Source organism: Trachypithecus francoisi, unplaced genomic scaffold, assembly GCF_009764315.1.
Source record: "Trachypithecus francoisi isolate TF-2019V2 unplaced genomic scaffold, Tfra_2.0 Lachesis_group11, whole genome shotgun sequence".
In the NCBI taxonomy this organism is placed as follows: Eukaryota; Metazoa; Chordata; class Mammalia; order Primates; family Cercopithecidae; genus Trachypithecus; species Trachypithecus francoisi.
This window is the reverse complement of record NW_022681456.1, coordinates 9,942,413-9,965,303: the sequence shown is the minus strand read 5'-3', so window position 1 is coordinate 9,965,303 and position 22,891 is coordinate 9,942,413. Positions and strand designations below refer to the sequence as shown.

The following is a 22,891-nucleotide window of genomic DNA, read 5'->3' as shown; positions in this document are numbered from 1 at the left end:
GCTCAAGCCTGTAATCCCAGCACTTTGGGAGGCCGAGACGGGCGGATCACGAGGTCAGAAGATCGAGACCATCCTGGCTAACACGGTGAAACCCCGTCTCTACTAAAAAATACAAAAAACTAGCCGGGCGAGGTGGCGGGCGCCTGTAGTCCCAGCTACTCGGGAGGCTGAGGCAGGAGAATGGCGTAAACCCGGGAGGCAGAGCTTGCAGTGAGCCGAGATCCGGCCACTGCACTCCAGCCTGGGCCACAGAGCCAGACTCTATCTCAAAAAAAAAAAAAACAAAAAAACAAAAAATAATAAAATAAAAATAAAGTCTCTAGAATGACACCTAAGAAACCAGTAGTAGTGGGAAGGGAAATTTGGAGCTGGAGATGAGGGACAGTGGTTCCCATTTGTCTCCTCTCATACCTTTGCAACTTTCTGCCACATGCAGGAAGGGGACACAGCACCCATTTCCCTAGAGCCTGTTCCTGCTGGCCTTCTGCCTTGTCACAGCTGAGAATTTGCCTGATGCCTGCATCAAAGACAAGTCTCATTTGTCTTTGTCTACTGCTCAGCAAAGCAAATTCTCATTACAGGCATTTAGGGCCTAAGATACAGAGTAAGAATTAAAATCCCTTTGAAAGGCATTGTCAGAGACCACCAGGTGGATTCTCAACCCATCCAGTGCAGCCCATCTTTTTCCCTGGCACCAAAGCAGATGATTCTTCCAGTGAGCACCTTATGAAGTAGCTTGAATTTAGGGGCCGCACTTTATGAAAAAGGTTCCTCTAGCACCCAGCAAAAGCTCACAGGATAAGCACCTATGAACTGAGAATGGCCTAACCATGGGGCAATAGGCCAACTCAATAATACTGCTTCTGGCTGGGCAGGGTGGCTCACACCTGTAATCCCAGCACTTCGGGAGGCCAAGGCGGGTGGGTCACCTGAGGTCAGGAGTTCAAGACCAGCCTGACCAACATGGTAAAATCCCATCTCTACTAAAAATACAAAAATTAGCTGGGAGTGGTAGCACACTCCTATAATCCCAGCTACTCCGGAGGCTAAGGTGGGAGAATCGCTTGAACCTGGGAGGCAGAGATTGCAGTGAACCAACATCAAGCCACTGCACTCTAGCGCAGGCAACAGAGGGAGACTCCATCTAAAAAAAACAAATTAAAAAAAAAAAAAAACTGCTTCTGGTATTTTTTTTTCCTAGCATACACTTACATTTGCTGCTGCATTTAAAATATACCGATAATGCAACTTCACTTTATCCCTACCTCTGACTTAGCAAACACATTCTTTCCCCAGCCAACTGTGCTAATGATGTCATCACCAAAATGTTTCTGGGTCAGGTGGGAAAATATACTTTGAACAGGTATCTCCTACCTCTTGTAAAAAGTAAAGCAGAGGTTCCTCAGGCCGGGCGCGGTGGCTCAAGCCTGTAATCCCAGCACTTTGGGAGGCCGAGACGGGCGGATCACGAGGTCAGGAGATCGAGACCATCCTGGCTAACACAGTGAAACCCCGTCTCTACTAAAAATACAAAAAACTAGCCGGGCGAGATGGCGGGCGCCTGTAGTCCCAGCTACTTGGGAGGCTGAGGCAGGAGAATGGCGTGAACCCGGGAGGCGGAGCTTGCAGTGAGCTGAGATCCGGTCACTGCACTCCAGCCCGGGCGACAGAGCGAGACTCCGCCTCAAAAAAAAAAAAAAAAAAAAAAAAGTAAAGCAGAGGTTCCTCTCCAAAGACTTTCTTCCCCATTTAATTTGGAATAAATAGTAACTTCTCTTAGAAGCAAAATTTATTCAAAGACCTGTGCTAACATTCTTAATTATCTGCTAGCCGTGGTAAAGAAATCAATGTACTTTATGTTCTTAGCTCCCACAATTTAGCCTCAATATTTGCCTGGCATGCTTATAAAGCAAGCATTAGGTCATAGCCTGTTCCTCTTCCTTATTTTTTTTTTTTTTTTTTTTTTTTTGAGGCGGAGTCTCGCTCTGTCGCCCGGACTGGAGTGCAGTGGCCAGATCTCAGCTCACTGCAAGCTCCGCCTCCTGGGTTTCCGCCATTCTCCTGCCTCAGCCTCCCAAGTAGCTGGGACTACAGGCGCCCGCCACCTCGCCCGGCTAGTTTTTTGTATTTTTAGTAGAGACGGGGTTTCACCGTATTAGCCAGGATGGTCTCGATCTCCTGACCTCGTGATCCGCCCGTCTCGGCCTCCCAAAGTGCTGCTCTTCCTTATTTAAAGATGTTTTTACCTTTCTCACCATTCCACAAATTACTTCCTCCTTCCTTTGTTCTCCTCTGCCTTTGCCTCTTTTAAAAAGTTCTAAGTTGGCTCGCCAATCAGGACAAATACAGAAAGTGAGGTCCCGTTCCAGCCAATGGAAACCAGACACAGCAGCAGGGTGGACGCGTCAGGTCATAAATGACCCTGTCTCTTTGTTCAGTGTACTCTCATGGCAAAACTGGCGAGCGTACCCTTTCTGCAAGAAGTAAAACTGGGGCCGGGCGCGGTGGCTCAAGCCTGTAATCCCAGCACTTTGGGAGGCCGAGACGGGCGGATCACGAGGTCAGGAGATCGAGACCATCCTGGCTAACACGGTGAAACCCCGTCTCTACTAAAAAATACAAAAACTAGCCGGGCAAGTGGCGGGCGCCTGTAGTCCCAGCTACTCGGGAGGCTGAGGCAGGAGAATGGCATAAACCTGGGAGGCAGAGCTTGCAGTGAGCTGAGATCTGGCCACTGCACTCCAGTCCGGGCGACAGAGTGAGACTCCGCCTCAAAAAAAAAAAACAAAAAAGAAGTAAAACTGGCCTTGCTAAGTAAATGGGGGAACAAGCATTTCAAACACTTTCATGAGAGATTATTTAAAACAGCACTTCTTTAGATGAGGCATGGTGGCTCACACCTATAATCCCAGTACTTTGAGAGGCTAAGGTGGAAGGATCACTTGAGCCCAGGATCCAACCTAGGCAACATAGTGAGACCTTATCTCTACAAAAAAAGTTTTTTGTTTTTTTTTTTCACACACCCATTCATTCAATACAAAAAGTATTTTAAAAATTATTCAGCCGTAGTGGCACACGCCTGTAGTTCCAGCCACTAGGAAGGCTGAGGTGGGAGGATTGCTTGAAGAAGGCTGAGGCTGTGGTGAGCCAAGATTACATTACTGCACTCCAGCCTGGGTAACAAAACAAGACCCTGTCTCAAAAAAATAAAACCACGTAAGAATTCAAGGAACCCACATTTTAATACAAATTGTTAATGAAAATAAGCTTTATTACATCAAGTAATAAATACATACAAAGATGCAAACAGTTTTAGTCATTTTCTTCCAGATGTTTTTATCAACTTACAATAAACGCGGAACTGAGATCTACTTACAGTCTTAGTATGAAAATGTTCGGGGGTCCTTGTTAGGTTTGATGGGTTGCTCTTTCTTCTGTATTTATAACTTGTGCATTTTTAAAAATTGACTTTGAAGCACTAATAGTCATGCAAATGCTTAAGCAAAAAAGAAGTTACATTAAGCAGAACCTACACTGTATGGCAAATGGGAACCAGCTACTAAGTAAAGGGTGCTGTCAGTATGCATTAAAAACAAAATCTCTAGAGTGGTATTAGCTTATGAAAAGGAATAAAGAACACCGTGGGTAACAAATGCATTCAAAAGAGAAGATTCAAGGGAGACAATGGTGTCTTGGAGGCAAACTACAGTTTGCTGTAAGATAACTTTACGTGCATCTTTTAAATCAATGCTAAAAAAAAAAACAAAAAAACCTGGGCAGTTCCTAACTACTTAAAATGCAAATCCTAATTAACAGCAAAATCTTTTCTCAATCTTTGAGACTGTAGGTTCAGAGCCAAGTGAACCATGGGAGGAAAAAACAAACTGTAACCATTTTGAAAACAAGGGTTTCATCTGAACAGGGGAGATGAACTGTAACTTCTCATCTTGTAAAAAGATGGAAATCCTTCAAAATCAACAAGGCAGCTAGGATCTGGCATTCCGTTCTGTTTCTGCTAAGCACTCCCGAACCAGTCCTCTAGCGTGAATGATGCCTGAAAGAAAGGCAGAGACCCGAGATCAGCCGGTGCACAGGACCAGCCAGGAGAGCCCATTCAGGAACAGGAAGAGGATCCATCCTTCCACAGCCTGTCCACAAAACCCTCAGACAGAAAGGGAACTGGGGGAACCTATATCCAAGCAACCCTGAAGGATGCTAACAATCCCATCCCCCTAAAGCCCTTCCCTCCTCACCACAACTCTTCACGTCTCTCTCAACATTTTTTCCTGCATTCAAGGTGGCACCAGCAAGCTGTCCTTCCATGACACTGTTGGATGAAAGACGTGTCTCCACCCAAATTCTTTTGCTTGACCCACTGTTGAGATTTTTCTCTGGCTTCTTCAGTCTGAATTCTAGAAAGGGCTTGACCAGTGTAAGTAAGCAAGAGAATGGCTCCAGCTACACACGTGAGGGCGCAGAGGACTGACTGCTGCCCATGCAGGACCCTGGGTCCACGGGGACACCCCCACAAGACTCTGCAGCTACCTTCTGCCCAATGAATCTTCCCCAGTCTTCTGTCTCTATGGTTTGGTGGTTACCTTTTTTTCTTTCTGCCTCTACTGACCTTCATGAAATACTATCTTTTAATAGACACTAAGGATTCTGTTCCTTCTAATCCATGACTCCCAGAGGCCACTGGGAATGACATCCCACATCATTGCCCCACAAATCTTAGAATCTAACTCGGAGCCTTGGAGAATGTTTTCTGTGAGGACCAGACAGCAAATATTTTGGGCTCTGCAGGCTACACAGTCTCTGTCACAACTACTACACTCAAATGTTTTTTGAGACAGCATCTTGCTGTCACCCAGGATGGAGTGCAGTGGCCACAATCACAGTTCACTGCAGCCTCAACCTCCCAGGATCAGATCACCTGATCACCTCCCACCTCAGCCTCTGGAGAAGCTGGGACTATAGGCACACACCACCATGCCTGGCTGTTTTATTATTATTTGTTGAGATGGGAGTCTCACTATGTTGCTCAGGCTGAACTCGAGCTCCTGGATTCAGCCTCCCAAACTGCTGGATTACAGGCGTGCACCACCACACCTAGCCCCACACACCTTTATTTATGAATACTGAAGTCTGAATTTCACATAACTTTCACACGTCCCAAAATCATTTTTTTTTCAACCATTAAGAACGATGCCTGTCACGGTGGCTCACACCTGTAATCCCAGCACTTTTAGAGGCAAGAGCGGGTTAGCCACTTGAGGTCAGGAGTTTGAGACCAGCCTGGCCAACATGGTAAAACCCCATCTCTACTGAAAATACAAAAATTAGCTGGGCGTGATTGTGGGCACCTATAATCCCAGCTACTCAGGACGCTGAGGCAGGAGAATTGCTTGAACCCAGGAGAAAGGGGTTGCAGTGAGCCAAGATCGCACCACTGCATTCCAGCCTGGGTGACAGAGCGAGACTCCGTCTCAAAAAAAAAAGAAAAAAACACTATTCTTGGCTCTTGGCTCATGGGCTGCAGTTGCCAACCAACCTACAATGCTCCTATCTATGCTCCTAACTCCCTGACCCCTCTATGACATGTTTTCACCCTGCTGTGACATGAGCTTGGTCAGCTTGGGCTTGGGCTGTTGGCCAAGGGGTGGCACTGGGTCTTCCTTGTTACTGCAAGACTGGCAGCTTGTACGCATTTGCTGACTTGAAGCAGTGCCTTTTATGGGTAACTGCAAATCACCTGTTGGACTTTGGGACCCAGCATCTTCCCAGGAATTTCCATTCGGGTACCCAGCAGCCCTGCTACCAGAGAGCAGCCCTGGGACCACCCAACTCTCTGGGCGAGACCAGGATTGGGCTCTGCATCCCTTCCCTAGGCCCTCTTCAATCACATCCTCTAACCCTGCTGGTCCCAACCTAGCTTTGAGATCCGTCAACCTCTTCACAAAGGTTGCAGAACTCCAGAGCAACCCCGCTCCTGGCAGCAGCCTGTCCTCAACTGGCCCTCGTGTCACTGGGGTCATGACTTCAACTACAGCCCCCATTTATCCTACAGATTTACAACCAAAGAATGTTCCTCTCCCAGGCCAGGCGTGGTGGCTCACGCCTGTAATTCCAGCACTTTGGGAGGCCGAGGTGGGTAGATCACAAGGTCAAGAAATTGAGACCATCCTGGCCAACCAACATGGTGAAACCTGGTCTCTACTAAAAATACAAAAACTAGCTGGGCGTAGTGGCGCACGTCTGTAGTCCCAGCTACTTGGGAGGCTGAGGCAGGAGAATCGCTTGAACCTGGGAGGTGGAGGTTGCAGTGAGCCAAGATTGCGCCACTGCACTCCAGCCTGGGTGACAGAGCAAGACTCTGTCTCAAAAAAAAAAAAAAAAAAAGTTCCCCTCCCAGGTCGCTCGCTTCTCTAGCCTTTTTAAGAACCCCAAGTTGGCCGGGCACGGTGGCTCAAGCCTGTAATCCCAGCACTTTGGGAGGCTGAGACGGGCGGATCACGAGGTCAGGAGATCAAGACCATCCTGGCTAACACGGTGAAACCCCGTCTCTACTAAAAAATACAAAAATCTAGCCGGGCGAGGTGGCGGACACCTGTAGTCCCAGCTACTCGGGAGGCTGAGGCAGGAGAATGGTGTGAACCCGGGAGGTGGAGCTTGTAGTGAGCTGAGATCCGGCCACTGCACTCCAGCCTGGGCGACAGAACAAGACTCTGTCTCAAAAAAAAAAAAAGAACCCCAAGTCCCAGGCCAGGCACAGTGGCTCACGCCTGTAATGCCAGCACTTTGAGTGGCCAAGGCAGGTGGATCACCTGAGGTTGGGAGTTCAAGACCAGCCTAACAACATGGAGAAACCCCGTCTCTACTGAAAATACAAAAAATTAGCTGGGCCTGGTGGCACATGCCTGTAATCCCAGCTACTTAGTAGGCTGAGGCAGGAGAATCGCTTGAACCCGGGCAGAGGTTGCGGTGAGCCAAAATTGCACCATTGCACTGCAGCCTGGGCAACAAGAGTAAAACTCTGTCTCCCCAAAAAAAAAAAAAAAAAAAGCATCAGTCTCCCCTCATCTTGAATGAGTTCATGGGCTATGGCTCCGCTGCACTATTGCCTTCTAAAATAGAAATCCTGCTCTCCCTCCATTCCCTTTTTATTTCAGGAGATAGCAATCTATTTAACCTCCTTTCAAAATCAGCCGGGCAGTCACACCTTAACATGAGTTCCCTTGAAGACTGTCATCTCCTGCCTGCCCTCCCTCTCCAGTCATTAAAGAACAAAGTGCTCTCAGCCTCCCTCCCCAGACCCACACACTTCCTTGGGTCTCGCTCCAAAGAGGTGACAGCAGAGGGCAGTGCAGGCACCAAAGAATCCTGAGCTTGGCTTCCCTAGGACCAGTGTCCGCCAACAGGAGCAGACCAGGCAGGAGGCAGGAGGGAGAGCGGTGGCAGCCAGGATGGGGGGGGCGGGCAGGGGGGTGGTTTGAACACACCCTTGAAAGCCAGCAGACCCCCTGGCAGCACACAGGGCAAGAAGGGCTCCCTGGCTGGGCTGCCCTTCCCGGAAGACCCCTCTGAAGGCATCCGGCCCCCCAGGCCCCTCGCCACCAGACCCACCGCCCACCTGAGGCCTCCACAGCAGACAGCAACTCTGTGACAAGACAGGAGCTCCGATGAATGAGCCCCATCCCCAGCCTGGCCTCCCACGTTTTCCCTAAAAGTCTTTCCAGAGTTAGAGGCCTAGCACTGTGGTCACCGGCAGGGCAGCGGGGCCGGGCTTACCGCGTTTCAGTCTCTCCATGGCACTCTTGCTCCCCGCATACGTGGGTCTGATCTCCTTCCCCAGCTCTTCAATGATGGCCAGCAGCTCCGCGTATTTGCTTTGGGGCACTTGGCTGTTCCCAGTTCCCTAGAATCAGAAAGAAATTGGTTCAGCAAAATTAGCTGGGCATGGTGGTGGGCGCCTGTAGTCCCAGTTACTCAGGAGGCTGAGGCAGGAGAACTGCTTGGACAGGACCCACGAGGCAGAGGTTGCAGTGAGCCAAGATCGCTCCACTGCACTCCAGCCTGGGCGACAGAGCAAGACTCCATCTCAACATCTCAAAAAAAAAAAAAAGGGTTCAGCAGCCTGACCCCAAGGCCACAGGCAGGTGGGTGGAGAGGTCCCTGGGCCGGTCAGAGGAGGGAACGCAGTCCAGCCTTAGACTCCTGGGGTAGCCACCTCAGCTGGGCCAAGGCACGTCCCATTCTAGGGGACAACTACAGGTTAGGGGGATGGTCCTCACCCTCCTATCCTCACACACTCAGGAAGACCACCCAGTCGCCTCCAGGAAGGAAGTGTATCATCTCCAATGAACAAAACGGGAACCAGCTCATCTTGGCACAAAAGAGTCCAAACAGCATTTCCCAGGATGCAGATGAGTAGGAGGGCACATCCCAGGTGCTGAGCCTCCAAGCCAGTGGGGAGACAGAGCCACACCTGGGCCACCAGGACCACAGCCATTGGCCATGGCCCCGCCAGAGCCTGAAATGCATTCCCTTCTCTCATCCTCCCACCAACAGGGCCCACCCCCAAGAAAACCTTTCCTCCCACCACCACTGGGAGCCCCACAGCAAGCACCCCGATCAGCGAGGCTGGGCTCCTGGCAAGCCCGCAAGCCCAGACCACCTCCCCTTGGCTGCCTCCTCCCAGAGCTGCGCCAGCTCCCTGGGCAAGGTCCTCGCCTCCTCCCTCCTCCACCGCCGCCTCTGTCCCCTGGCCTTGCGCTCTGTCCTCCTGTCCTCATCTTGGTCCAGCTGCTCTGCCTCCCCACGGCACTGCCTCCAAGCCTCACGGGCCTCCCGCCTGTCCTGGCGCCGCCGTCGCATGGCCAGAATGTGGCACTGCCACTCCCGGCTGCGCCTCTGCCTGGCCTCCCGCAGCCACCGCTTCTTCAGCTGGTCCCGCTCACGGGTCCGCACCTGCTTCTCCTCCTGGGGCAGGACGGCCTGGCGGGGCATGGCCGGGGAGCCGCCCACTCAGCAAGGAACAGGCTCCGTGGCAACCTCAGAACACTGGCACTGGGGCCCAGCCAGGGAGAGCATCTTCCCACTGGGACCTTCGACAGGACGGCTCATCCCTTGGAGATGTGGGGTGCAGCTGACATAGTGGCTACCCCATTCCTGCTGTTCCCCAGCCTGGGCTGGGGGTACTAGGATCACCCTTGGGCTGATGAGGAGCCCAGGTCTTGGGCAGTTACCAAGTGGAGGTCACAGTCTGGAAAGTGGTGGAACCAGGGAGCGGCCTCGCCTGGGCCACACTCTCAAACACTGGCCCTCGACAAGAGGCAACTTGGCTCTCGAGACAAGGCCACCTCCTCTCTGCTGGGCCCACGCCCATGGAAAGCAAGTGGGAACCGGCCGTCTTCTGTCCCAGCTTGGAGAGCCAGGGTCAAGGTCAGGCCTCACTTGCCCAGGAAAGAGGAGTGAGGAGACCCATCAGAGGAGCGCGTGGGGTGGGGGCCTCAGCGCAGCTCGGGCTGCTGCCCCTTCCTGGTGCTCTCCTGTCCGCTCCACCTCACATGTCCCCGGGAAGCACAGTCCCCAGTGCCCTCCATTCTTTTTTTTTTTTTTTTTGAGACGGAGTCTCGCTGTGTCGCCCAGGCTGGAATGCAGTGGCCAGATCTCAGCTCACTGCAAGCTCCGCCTCCCAGGTTTACGCCATTCTCCTGCCTCAGCCTCCCGAGTAGCTGGGACTACAGGCGCCTGCCACCTCGCCCGGCTAGTTTTTTTGTATTTTTTTAGTAGAGACAGGGTTTCACCGTGTTAGCCAGGATGGTCTCGATCTCCTGACCTCGTGATTCGCCCGTCTCGGCCTCCCAAAGTGCTGGGATTACAGGCTTGAGCCACCGCGCCCGGCCCCCTCCATTCTGATGTGTTCTGAGCTGGAGCCCAGTCAGGGCCTTGGGCTGAGAAAGCTCCATCCCATACTTTCTGCTCCTTCGTCTCTTCCACCAGCTTCTCTCCTCTGATGGTGGGGAGCATGTCTCCCCCCAGCCCTCCCACCATGCCATCACCCCCATTGCCATACCTGGGTGTAGCCTAGGGATGGTGGCCCGTAGTCACTGAGCAGCTGGCGGTACTGTGAAGACGCCATGCTGGTGGAAGGAGAGTGGACACTCCCAGCTGTGGGGTGGGGGGAGAGAGGCCAGGAGTCAGCTCAGCCAGTTGTACCAAGGCAAGGACTCCAGGTCCTGCAATGGCCCTTGCCCAGGACCCACACCACCAACTATAGCAGGATAGAGAACCTGCTCTCCACCTCCAGTTTGACCAGCGTAGAAGACGGATAATGAAATGTAGCTACAAGGCACTCGGCCATCCCCAGCTCTGCAGCCGCTGCTGGTCCTCACACAGCTCCGTCCCGTCCAACCAGAACCTTCCAAGCAGCAGGGCTGCTCCCAAAGATAAAATTACTGCCACTCCTGGCCTCATCCCTGCCCATCCCCTCTCCCTGTGTCCTGGTCCCCAGAGGCTGAGAACCTAGAGGCCACATCACACCACAAGAGCCCACTGCCATGGAGGCTGGTCCAAACCAGGCTGAGCTTCCAAGCCTTTTTGCTCCTATGTGCCCAAATCTCAGCTGTGCTCAATGACGGGGAAGATGGGAAGGCCTTAGAGTATTTGAGACCCAACCCTGGCTGGAGACAGGCATGCTGGACATCAAATTAGGAATCGAGAGAACACCACGGCCTCTGTGTGCCCCAGATAAAGCCCCTCAACCTCTCTGTGCCTGTCTCCCCCTCCCCAAAGAGGGGCCCAGACTCTTGGCAGTCTATGCCCCAAGGGCTCTGCATTCCAAGAGAGGAGGGTTGAGGCTCCACATATGGGATGCAACACTGGGGCCTGTCCACGGCTGCAGTCAGTGACCAAGCAGGGCCCAGCCCAGAACGCAGCCTCCTGGATCTGGGAGGGGAGTCTGTGGCTGGGAGCACGCGGCCCCGCAATGGCGTCCCAGTGGCCATTAGCGGGTAAAGGATATCCTGCAGAATGACAAACAGCGGTAACCATGGAGAATTTACCTAGTCCTCCTCGGCAGCTGCCCGCCTGCCGCCCCCAGAGCCACACGGTCTCTCTCTCACACACACAGCGGGCGCTGCAGACTTGGCCTCGGGGACGGACAGCTGGTGCCAGGCTGGCCAAACCCACCAGCTGCTCGCTTGGTGTGGGTGAGGGGAGGGGCAGAGGAGGAAGGAAGTTCAGGGCCTCAGGCTGGGGGAGCCGGGAGGAGCCCTGGAGAACCCTGTCTCCAGGCCCCTCTATTTAGAGACATGGACCTGAGGGAGTTGCCCCAGGGCACACAGCATAGCACCTGCCCCTCCATGCAGGGAGCCAGCTACCTCACCACCTGCCCCTCCGTCCGGGAGCGTCCGGGAGCGGGGACAGTCCCGAATTGTCTCCCTGAGTCTCAGGCCAGCCCTGGATGCCGCCACTGCAGCCCAGGGTGATGCTCCAGCTTGGGCTGGACCTGGAAACGTGGACTTGGATCCTGAACTGGGCAGAGCACCGTGCCACTCCAAGCCTCAGTTTCCATGCCTCCCACGTGGGGATGACGAGACACGTGTGCTACAGGGACGGGCTGCTTGGGATGGGGAAGCACTACGCCCACGATATCCGGCACGTCCACGGCCACTGCAGGAATTGGGAAGGGCGATGTCCCCCAGTGCCCCCTCACCACATCAGCCAAACCCCAGTTTCCTGAGCTTCCGATGTGGCAGCAAGCGTGGCATGGGGAACACAGGCTCTGCTGGCAGAGACCTGGGTTTCGATCCTGGTAGCTACACCTCTCTGGCCTCGAGGGCCAGTCTCTGGGAGGAACCATCGAGCACAGCAACCTGGGCGTTTGCAAGATCCCAGCACACTGGCAGGAGGGGCGCTAGCCACTTCCCACGCACCCTCGAATCAACTTGGTGTGCCCGCGTCCTCTTCCCCAACTGCTTTGCCCACTGCTCCTCACCTCATTTTCTGTCCTCCCCACTGGACTTGGCGCCAGCCCCAGCTGTGCCACTCCTGGCTGTGTGACCTCAGACAGGCCCCCAGCCCTCCAGTCCTCAGTTTCTCCATTTGTTAGAGGCAGTGCTTCCCAAGAGAAAGTGTACGGGCTCCAGACCCTACTATTTGATGATACTGGGGTTAGGTTTTGCGGGGCTGAGAGGAAGGAGGAATGAGGAATTGTCCCATTTTGGCTGGGGGGACGAGGAGCAATAGCTCGGTGACTCCAATGCTCTGTCCAGGCCAGGCCCTTGTTCAGGGTTGGGTAGGGGGTGTCTAGTCCTGGAGAGAGATGGCGGAAATGCCCCGAGTTCCACTCATGGTCACTCCTTCCTGCAGACACAGGGACCGGGACACAGGGACCACGTCAGCGCAGGCCGTCTCGGCGCATCTCAGACAATGAGCGCAGTGTGCAGGAGCGAGGGGTTGGCAGAGGCCAGGAAGCTCCTGGGGCCAGGCGCGGCTCCCCGCCCCCACGCCAGACAAAGAGCGCCGGGGCCTGGGGAGCTGGCGGCCTTCCCGCCACTTGGGGCGCCTGGGGGGCTCTGGGGCGGGGGAGGCGGGGGCTTTGTCTAACTCCGCCACTGCCACCACCGGCCAGGCCGCGGCTTGGCAACCCGTGAGCAGGAGGCAGGGCTGCAGGGCGTGAGGGATGATGACAAGGAAGCCGGAGGAGCAGCGGCGGCAGCGGAGAGTCCATCTTGGATGCAAATGGCAGGAGGGGAGCTGAGGTTCTGCAAAAGGGTCCATGGGGGAGAGGGAGGGGCACCAAAAAGCCCAGATCTGGGGATCTCGGCACTTCTGAAATTCTCCACAGGAGAAAGAGAAGAAAAGCTGAATACAGGTGCAGCCAGCTCGGAACAGGACTTCAGGGGTCCTCGTGAGTGCCGCTGTCCCTGTGACCCCAAACCCCGAAGGTCCCAGTTTAGGGCCCCGGCCCCAATGACACCAGGGCAAGCCTGAGCTGTCAGCCTTGCCCAGGCTGGCCACACCAGCCCCTGCCCTCCCCACAGGCCAGAGGAAGAACGCTGCTGGCAGTCCTACCTGGCAACAAAGCCCGTCTTTGTAAGGTCTGCGGACCCCAGAAGGGGTGAGAATGTTTGAGAAGAAAACAGTGGCTGTTTGCTCTTGGGGACTCCGAGCCCACAAGTGAGCAATTCAACTCTCCCTCAGCACCCTGACGCTTAACCCTTTCCTGCCCCTACACCTCAGTGTCCAAGGTTTTTTTAAGTATCGTTTTTATGGGTCCTACTTCGGATGTGGGAGGTTTATGAAGTCAACGTTCGCAAACAAGGCCCAAAACTCGAGCAGGAGAGCCAGCATGGCACCGGTGACCAACGGGGCCACTCCTTTCCCTCCGAGTCCTTCCCCCCACCACGCCCCGCAACACAACCGCCTTTTGGGAAGTCTGTTTCCGACCAAGTGTCAGAAAAGAGGGGCCCCAGTGAGGTCACAAAGCCCGGCACCTACCAATCCCTCAATGTTGCGCCCACTCCCCATGGCTTCCTCGGTCCCCTGGGCTCAGCCCGAAGCTACCTGACAACTTCTGGAGGAGTTTCCTGGGAGCGCCCGGCTGCCGCCGCAGCCCCAGGAAGGTCGAGGGGAGCCCCTCCCGGCTTCTGCATCGAGGGCCTTCCCGGGTCAGCCCTGGGGGCTCCCAGATGGGGCGTCCGCGTGACCCGCTGCCCCCACGCCCGCGCGCGGGCCCTAGCAGCCCCAGGGCTGCGCCAACTTCGTTCACTCCGCGCACACCTTACGGGGATCCCCGCGTGACCGCATGGGGCAGCCCCTGCTCCCACGCGCCCGGCCGAGGCCCCCGGCCTCCGAGTCCGCTGCCCACCGGCGACCCCATCCCGGTCCCAGTCTCGGCGGCCCCGCGACCTCAGGGCCCGCGGCAGCCCCGCAGCCCTCCTCCCGCGCCGGCCCGCGCGGGGCCTGGCCCTGCCCGCAGCGTCCCCCGCCCGGGCCGCTCCACGACCCAGCTCCCCAGGGCGGCGGGGCCCCGCGACCCGCTCCACGCTCCCGGCGCGGCCCGGGCCGCTCCCGACTCCCGCCGGCAGGGGCCCTCGCCGAGCCGCCCAGAAGCGGGAGGAAAAAGGAGACGAGAACAAGCCTCCCCCGCCCTCGCCCTCGCCCGCCGCGCTCCCTGCGATCCGCAGCCGCCGGCGCGGGGGTCACCCCAGGCCGCCCGCCCCGCACCCCCAGCCGAGGCCCTCGGCGTGCGGGGCGCACCAGCGAACTTTGGCGGCGCGGGCTCGGGAATCATGGCGGCGGCAGCGCTGCCCCGGGCCGGGACCCTGAGCCCCACGCCCCCGGCCTCCGCGGGCGCCCACGGCATCCCCGGGCCGGGGCTGGGCGCGCGGACCCCCAACTTGGCGGCGCTCGGGGCGCGTCGCACGCGGCTCACTCACCGGCATTGAGGGCGGCGGCGGGCATGTGCGCGGCCAAGTTCGGTTTGTAAGACATCCCCCCGGGCGGCGGGCGCGCCGGGCGCGGCCGGGCCAGGCCGCGAGGGCGGCGGCGGCGGCGAGGCTGGGCGGCAGCGCGGCAGCCCCGCGCCCGTCCGAGCGCCCGCCGAGCGCCCGCGCACTTTTTGTTGTCGGCGGCTCGGGCCGCGCCGGCAAATATGGCCGTCCGCGCCCTGCCGCCGCCGCAGTCTCACCCAGGCCCCGGGCGCGGCGCAGGGGCGGCCGCAAACTTTCCGCGGAGCCGGCGGGGCGGCCGGGGCCGGGAGGGGGCGGCCCGGCGTCAGGGGGCGGCTCCGCCTGCGGCCGCGCCCCGCGCCTCCGGGTGCGCTCGGCGCCCGCAACTTGCCAAAGTTTGGGGGGCTGGGGTCCCGGCGACGCCTGAGGCCCGCGCGCGTCCGGGCGGCTGCCCCGCGCTGGGCGCTCCAGAGGTGCGCTGGGGGCCGCCCCCGCGGCAGCTGCAGGAGGCCAGGGCGGCCGGGATCCGAGGAGCACTTTCTTCCCCTTGATGGTGGGGGCAGGGATGGAAAATTACCTGGAGAAAATGGTGGCGAGTGGTGTATTTAAGCACGTAGATCATTCCAGACGCCCAGGTCTGGCCAAGCCCCAGGATTCGAATAACTGATGCTTGACATTGATTTCAAATAAATTTCATGTCTCTGTATGTATGAAGTGGTTTTTAACCCTTTGGGGATCCAAGACTCCTGTGAGACTGACAAAAGCTAGAGGCCTTCTCCACCCCTCATCCCCCTTCCCGGAAAACTCACCCCTGAATCGCACAATTTCGTGCGTAGACTCACGCCAGTATTTAAGGGAAGCACCTACTATGCGCCACTCACTGTTCCAAGCGCTGAGGATACAAGAACTGAACTTGGCAAAGTTTCTACCCCCTGGAGTTTACGGGGCAATTTTAGATCTTCCTTCGACCCCACCCCCAGCCCATTTTCGGATCTGATTGAAATGTAATCATCGAGTGTATTTTGGATTTGGATTAGATGAATAACCTGAAGGTTGTGGGTTTGTTCTCTTTTTTTTCTTTTTCTATTTTTTTTTTTTTTTTTTTTTTTGGAGTTCTGCCGAAGTAGTAAAGCTCGTTAAAATACATAAGATGCCCACCCTTTTCTGTTGTTTTTAATCGCCATGGTTTGCAGATTTAATTAGACACAGGCGTGCAAGCATCATCTCCGGATCTGGTAACAAAAGCACCCACCTAGGGATGCCCACCCAGGCCTGCCTTTTCCTTTAGGACCAAAGGTGCAGGCGACGACATCCCCTCCCCAGCTTAACCCCCACCCTTGAGATCAGCTGTAGACCAGCACTAGCGAAGGATGCTCAGTGAAACCTTATTCCATTAATAAATTAATGCCACCCATGTGGCTGGTCCCAGGCGCCCAGTCCTCTAGAGCAGCATTGTCCAATGGAAATAACATGCCAGCCACATAAGTAATTTTCAATTTTTCAGTAGTCACATTTGAGAAAGTAAAAAAACACTGGTGAAATTGATTTTAACATGTTTTATTTAACAATAGCTCCAGAACAGCGTGATTTCACTATATAATGAATTAAAAAGAATTTTATAAGACACTTTACATTCTCTTATACTAAGTCTTCGCAATCCAGTGTGTGTTTTATACTTACAGCACATTTTAATTCAGAGTAGCCACGTTTCAGCGCTCAGTAGCCACCACAGCTAGGGGTCAACATCTTGAACAGTGCAGGGCTGCAGATACTAGCAGAGGGCTCCTGAGACGGACACACCGGGTACTGACTCTGACTCCACCACCCAGTGACTGTTTGACTAGGCCTCCATTTCCTCAGGGCAAGAATCCAGATCTCACTGGCAGGCCCAGTCCCTTCTATGAGTGCTCTGAACCGATCTATTTCCACATTGTCTCCCTCTGTCACCCAGGCTGGAGTGCAGTGGCTTGATCACAGCTTACTGTAGCTTCGAACTATTGGGCTCAAGTGATCCTCCCGCCTCCACCTCTACCTCGAAGCACTGGGATTACAAGTGTCAGCCAATAGTGTTGTGTTTTTTCCATTGTCCCCACTCCTGACTCTAAGTCCATGACATCATTTAAAAACTGTTGGCTGAGCAAGGTGGCTCACACCTGTAATCCCAGCACTTTGAGAGGCCGAGGCGGGTGGATTATGAGGTCAGGAGATCGAGACCATCCTGGCTAACACGATGAAACCCCATCTCTACTAAAAATACAAAAAAATTAGCCGGGCATGGTGGCGGGTGCCTGTGGTCCCAGCTACTCGGGAGGCTAAGGCAGGAGAATGGTGTGAACCCGGGAGGCGGAGCTTGCAGTGAGCCCAGATCGCACCACTGCACTCCAGCCTGGGTGAGAGAGTGAGATTCCATCTCAAAAATATAAAAATAATAAAAATAGAAAAAATTAGCCGGGCGTGGTTGTGGGCACCTGTAATCCCAGCTACTTGGGAGGCTGAGACAAGAGAATCACTTGAACCCGGGAGGAGGTTGCAGTGAGCTGAGATCCTGCCACTTGCGCTCCAGCCTGGGTGACAGAGCAAGATTCCGCCTCAGGAAAAAAAAAAAAAAAAAAGTTTCAGCTCACTCCTGTAATTCCAGCACTTTGGGAGACTGAGGCGGGCGGATCACCTGAGGTCAGGAGATTGAGACTAGCCAGGCCAACATGGTGAAACCCCATCTTAACTAAAAATACAAAAATTAGGTGGGTGTGGTGGCGCATGCTTCAGTCCCAGCTATTCAGGAGGCTGAGGTAGAATTGCTTGAACCCAGGAGGTGAAGGTTGCAGTGAGCCGAGATCAAGCCACTGCACTCAAACCTGGGTGACAGAGCGAGACTCCATCTCAAAGAAAAACAAAATGTTTCAGCTGGGCACGATGGCTCACTTCTGTAATCCCAGCACTATGGAAGTTCAAGGCAGGCAGATTAGTTGAGCCCAGGGGTTCAAGACCAGCATGGGCAACACAGAAATGAACCCATCTCTACTAAAAATACAAAAATTAGCTAGGGCACAGTGACATGCGCCCATGGTCCCAGCTGCTCTGGAGGCTGAGGTGCTGTGGTGGGAGGATCACTGGAGCCCAGAAAGCAGAGGTTTCACTGACCTGTAATGGCACCACTGCTCCAGCCTGGGCGATTGAGCAAAACTGTGTCTCAAAAAAAAAAAAAAAAAGAAAGAAAATTTTAAAATGTTTCCATTTTTTATTATAATTGAGATATTATTCACTTAGCATAAAATTCACCCTTTAAAAGTATACAACTTAGAGGCCGGATGCGGAGGCTCAAGCCTGTAATCCCAGCACTTTGGGAGACAGAGGCGGGCGGATCACAAGGTCAGGAGATCGAGACCATCCTGGCTAACATGATGAAATCCCATCTCTACTAAAAATACAAAAAAGTTAGCCAGGTGTGGTGGCAGGGGCCTGTAGTCCCAGCTACTCGAGAGGCTGAGGCAGGAGAATCACTTGAACCTGGGAGGCGGAGCTTGCAGTGAGCTGAGATAGCACCACTGCACTCCAGCCTGGGAGACAGAGCGAGACTCTGTCTCAAAATATATATATATATATATATACAACTCGGCCAGACACGATGGCTCACACCTGTAATCCCAACACTTCGGGAGGCCGAGGTGGGCGGATCACAAGGTCAGGAGATCAAGACCATCCTGACCAACATGGTGAAACCCGTCTCTACTAAAAATACAAAAAAGTTAGCCAGGTGTGGTGGCAGGGGCCTGTAGTCCCAGCTACTCGAGAGGCTGAGGCAGGAGAATCACTTGAACCTGGGAGGCGGAGCTTGCAGTGAGCTGAGATAGCACCACTGCACTCCAGCCTGGGAGACAGAGCGAGACTCTGTCTCAAAATATATATATATATATATATACAACTCGGCCAGACACGATGGCTCACACCTGTAATCCCAACACTTCGGGAGGCCGAGGTGGGCGGATCACAAGTCAGGAGATCAAGACCATCCTGACCAACATGGTGAAACCCGTCTCTACTAAAATACCAAAAAAAAAAAAAAAAAGCCGGGCCTGATGGTGCGCGCCTGTAATCCCAGCACTTTGTGAGGCTAAGGTGGGCAGATCTCTTGAGCCCAAGAGTCTGAGACCAGCCTAGGAAACATAACAAGACCACATCTCTACTAAACATTAGCCGAGAGTAGAGGCTAACCTGTAGTCCCAGCTACTCAGGAGGCTGAGGTAGGAGGATCACCTAACTTTGGGGAGGTCGAGGCTGCAGTGAGCCAAGATCAGGGCACTGCACTTCAGCCTGGGTGACAGTGAGACTCTGTCCCCTAACCCCCTGAAAAAGTATGTAATTCAGTGATTTTTAGCGTATTCACAGAGTTGTGCAACTCTAATGCACTATCTAATTCTAGAACTTTTTTTTTTTTTTTGAGATGGAGTCTTGCTCTGCTGCCCAGGCTGGAGTGCAGGGGCGCAATTTTGGCTCACTGCAAGCTCTGCCTCCCGGGTTCATGCCATTCTCCCACCTCAGCCTCCTCCCGCCCGCCACCACACTCGGCTAATTCTTTTGTTTTTGTATTTTTTGTGGAGACGGGATTTCACCATGTTAGCCAGGATGGTCTTGATCTCCTGACCTCGTGATCCGCTCGCCTCGGCCTCCCAAAGTGCTGGGATTACAGGCGTGAGCCACCACAAGCGGCCAATATTTCTTATTCAAATTAATACCCAGCAGGGTGCATTGGCTCACACATGTAATCCCAGCACTTCGGGGGGCCAAAGCAGAACATTATCATCACCCTGTTTTATTTTATTTTTTTATTTTTATTTTTATTTTTTTGAGATGGAGTCTCGCTCTTGTTGCCCAGACTGGAGTGCAATGGCACAATCCTGGCTCACTGCAACCTCCACCTCCCAGGTTCAAGCGATTCGCCTGCCTCGGCCTCTCCAGTAGCTGGGATTACAAGCACCCACCACCATGCCTGGCTAATTTTGATATTTTGGGTAGAGACGGGGTTTCACCATGTTAACCAGGCTGGTCTCGAACTGCTGACCTCAGGTGATCTGCCCGCCTTGGCCTCCCACCATGCTGGGATTACAGGTGTGAGCCACCACTCCCAGCCCACCTCATTTGATATTTATTTATTTATTTATTTATTTATTTATTTAAAGACAAAGTCTCGATCTGTCACCCAGGCTGGAGTACAGTGGCAGGATCTCAGCTCACTGCAGGCTCCACTTCCTGGGTTCATGCCATTCTCCTGCCTCAACCTCCTGAAGTTGCAGTGAGCCAAGATCGTGCCACTGCACTCCAGCCTGGGTGATGGAACAAGACCCCGCCTCAAAAAAAAATTAATTAATTAAATAAAATAAAAAGGAACTTCATACCCAGTAGTAGTCACTTCTCATTCCTCATTCTCTCCAGCTTTAGGCAATGACTAATTTACTTGGATTTCCTATTCAGGACATTTCATGTAAATAGTATGGTACGTTATATGGCCTTTTCCACTTGCCATACATAACGTTTCAGGGTTCATCCATGCTGTAGTAGGTAGCATTCCAGCATTTCCTTCCTCTTCAGGGCTGAATATTCCATGGTATGAATGTACCCCATTTTGTTTATCCATTAATCAGTTGATTGACATTTGAGTTATTTGTACTTTTTGGCTATGGTGGCTATGACGAAGAGTGCTGCTGTGCTCATTTGTGTACAAGCTTTTGTGAGAACATGTTTTCAGCTCCTTTGGGTTTATACTCAGAAATGGAGCTGGTGGGTCAAATGATAACTGTTTCACTTTTTGAGGAATTGCCAAACTGCTTTCCATAGTGACTGCACTGCACCTCTATTTTATTTTATTTTATTTTTTTAAGAGACAGGGTCTCTGTCACCCAGGCTGGAGTGCAATGGCATGACCCTAGCTCCCTGCAACCCGGAACTCTTGGGCTGAAGCAATCCTCCTGCATCAGTCTCTCAAGTAGCTGGGACTACAGGTATAGGCCACCACAACTGGCTTTTATATTTTTTTCGTATTTCTTTTTTTTTTTTTTTTTTGTAGGAACAGGGGCTCCTTCCGTTGCCCAGGCTGGTCTTGAACTCTTTTTTTTGAGACAAGCTCTCACTCTGTCGCTCAGGCTGGAGTGCAGTGGTACAATCTCGACTCACGGCAACCCCCGCCTCCCAGGTTCAAGTGATTCTCCTGCTTCAGCATCCCAAGTAGCTGGGATTACAGGCGTGTGCCACCACGCCCAGCTAATTTTTGTATTTTTAGTAGAGATGGGGTTTCACCATGTTGGCCAGGCTGGTCTCAAACTCCTGACCTCAGGTGATCCCCCACCTCGGGCTCCCAAAGTGCTGGGATTACAAGCCACCCACCCAGCCTCACCCATTTTATTTGAAGAGTTTTATATAGTTTTTGTTCTTTTTTTCTGAGATGGAGTCTTGCTCTGTTGCCCAGGCTGGAGTGCAGTGGTGCAATCTCAGCTCACTGCAACCTCCGCCTCCAGGGTTCAAGCCATTCTCCTGCCTCTGCCTCCTGAGTAGCTGGGATTACAGGCGCCCGCCACCACACTCGGTGAATTTTTTGAATTTTTAGTAGAGATGGAGTTTCACCGTGTTAGCCAGGATGGTCTCAATCACCTGACTAGTGATCCGCCCACCTCAGCCTCCCAAAGTGCTGTATTACAGGCATGTGCCACCATGCCCAGCCTAGTTTTTTTTTTGAGAGAGTTTCACTCTTGTTGACTACGCTGCAGTGCAATGGCACAGTCTCAGCTCATCCCAACCTCTGCCTCCCAGGTTCATTCAAGCGATTCTCCTGCCTCAGCTTCCCTAGTAACTGGGATTACAGGCATATGCCACCATGCCCGGCTAATTTTGTACTTTTAGTGGAGACAGGGTTTCTCCATGTTGGTCAGGCTGGTCTCAAACTCCCGACCTCAGGTTATCCACCCACCCTGGCCTCCCAAAGTGCTGGGATTACAGGCATAAGCCACCGTGCCCAGCCCCTAATTTTGTTTTCTTTTTTTTTTTTTTTTGACACAGAGTCTCGCTCTGTCGCCCAGGCTGGAGTGCAGTGGCGTGATCTTGGCTCACTGCAAGCTCCGCCTCCCGGGTTCACACCACTCTCCTGCCTCAGCCCCCCAAGTAGCTGGGACTACAGGCGCCTGCCACCACACCTGGCCAATTTTTTGTATTTTTTTTAGTAGAGACGGGGTTTCACCGTGTTGGCCAGGATGGTCTCCATCTCTTGATCTCGTGATCCACCTGACTGGCCTCCCAAAGTACTGGGATTACAAGCGTGAGCCAACACGCCCAGCCTCTAGTTTTCTTTTTAAGACAGTCTTGCCCTGTTGCCCAGGCTGGAGCACAATGGCATGATCTTGGCTCACTACAGCCTCTGCCTTCTGGGTTCAAGCGATTCTCCCACCTCAGCCTCCCAAGTAGCTGGGATTAGAGGCACTGCAATTGTGCCTGGCTAACTTTTGTATTTTTGTAGAGATGGGGTTTCACCATGTTGGCCAGGCTGGTCTTGAATGCCATGTGGCTACCAGCCCTTTTTTTTTTTTTTTTTTTTTTTTTTTGAGATGGAGTCTCACTCTGTCGCCCAGGCTGGAGTGCAGTGGCGCGATCTCGGCTTACTGCAACCTCTGCCTCCTGGGTTCAAGCAATTATCTGCCTCGGCCTCTCAAGTAGCTGGGATTACAGGTGTCTGCCACCACGCCCGGCTAATTTTTTGTATTTTTAGTAGAGACGGGGTTTCACCATCTTGGCCAGGCTGGTCTTGAACTTCTCTCAGCAATTTTGTTGAAAAAACTATTCCTTTCCTTCACAGAATTGTCTTGATACCATTGTTGGAAATCAATTGATGATGAGTGTGAAGGTTTATTTCCAGCCTCTCGATTCTATTCCACTGTTCAACTTGTTTATCCCTATTCTAGTACCACACTGCCTCGATTTCTGTAGTTTTTTTTTTTTTGAGACGGAGTCTCGCTCTGTCGCCCAGGCTGGAGGGCAGTGGCCGGATCTCAACTCACTGCAAGCTCCGCCTCCCGGGTTCACGCCATTGTCCTGCCTCACCCTCCCGAGTAGCTGGGACTACAGGCGCCGCCACCTCGCCCGGCTAGTTTTTTGTATTTTTTAGTACAGATGGGGTTTCACCATGTTAGCCAGGATGGTCTCGATCTCCTGACCTCGTGATCCGCCCGTCTCAGCCTCCCAAAGTGCTGGGATTACAGGCTTGAGCCACCGTGCCCGGCCAATTTCTGTAGTTTTATAGTAAGTTTTGAAATCGGGAAGTATGACTCTCCCAACTTTGTTCTTCTTTTTCAAGACTGCTTTTGGCTATTTTGGGTTACTTGCATTTATTTCCATATGAGTTTTAGGATCAGCTTGTCCCTTTCTGGGGAAAAAAAAACAAAACACACACACAC

General features: G+C 53.5%; 1 protein-coding gene and 1 long non-coding RNA gene across 10 annotated transcripts; one reads left to right on the top strand and one right to left on the bottom strand.

The window, feature by feature from the left end:
• Nucleotides 1–3,238: 3,238 nt before the first annotated feature.
• CDK2AP1 (cyclin dependent kinase 2 associated protein 1) lies at nucleotides 3,239–15,199 on the bottom strand. 9 transcript variants are annotated; one of them, XM_033220205.1, is made up of 4 exons: nucleotides 15,034–15,199; nucleotides 10,076–10,170; nucleotides 7,789–7,915; nucleotides 3,239–4,054 (listed from the first exon to the last, which is right to left on the bottom strand). In XM_033220205.1, exons 2-4 carry the CDS (start codon nucleotides 10,139–10,141, stop codon nucleotides 3,987–3,989), a joined length of 261 nt encoding a protein of 86 aa, XP_033076096.1. In that variant the 5' UTR covers nucleotides 10,142–10,170; nucleotides 15,034–15,199; the 3' UTR covers nucleotides 3,239–3,986. The 9 variants fall into 9 exon arrangements, with proteins under 9 accessions (XP_033076096.1, XP_033076094.1, XP_033076097.1 ...); XM_033220203.1 differs by lacking the exon at nucleotides 15,034–15,199 and adding an exon at nucleotides 14,445–15,017; XM_033220206.1 differs by lacking the exon at nucleotides 15,034–15,199 and adding an exon at nucleotides 13,786–14,008.
• LOC117089225 lies at nucleotides 12,684–13,130 on the top strand. The gene is made up of 3 exons (XR_004439511.1): nucleotides 12,684–12,764; nucleotides 12,851–12,913; nucleotides 13,047–13,130. It is a non-coding gene; the product is annotated as an uncharacterized LOC117089225 (long non-coding RNA).
• Nucleotides 15,200–22,891: the final 7,692 nt, after the last annotated feature.

Excerpts from the sequence above, each read along its gene's own strand:
- CDK2AP1 (XM_033220197.1), bottom strand. The coding sequence starts at position 14,499 with ATGTCTTACAAACCGAACTTGGCCGCGCACATGCCCGCCGCCGCCCTC. Across the intron at positions 10,171-14,444 it reads CGCCGCCGCCCTCAATGCCG|CTGGGAGTGTCCACTCTCCT; the intron begins GTGAGTGAGCCG and ends CCCACCCCACAG. Across the intron at positions 7,916-10,075 it reads CATCCCTAGGCTACACCCAG|GGAACTGGGAACAGCCAAGT; the intron begins GTATGGCAATGG and ends TTCTGATTCTAG.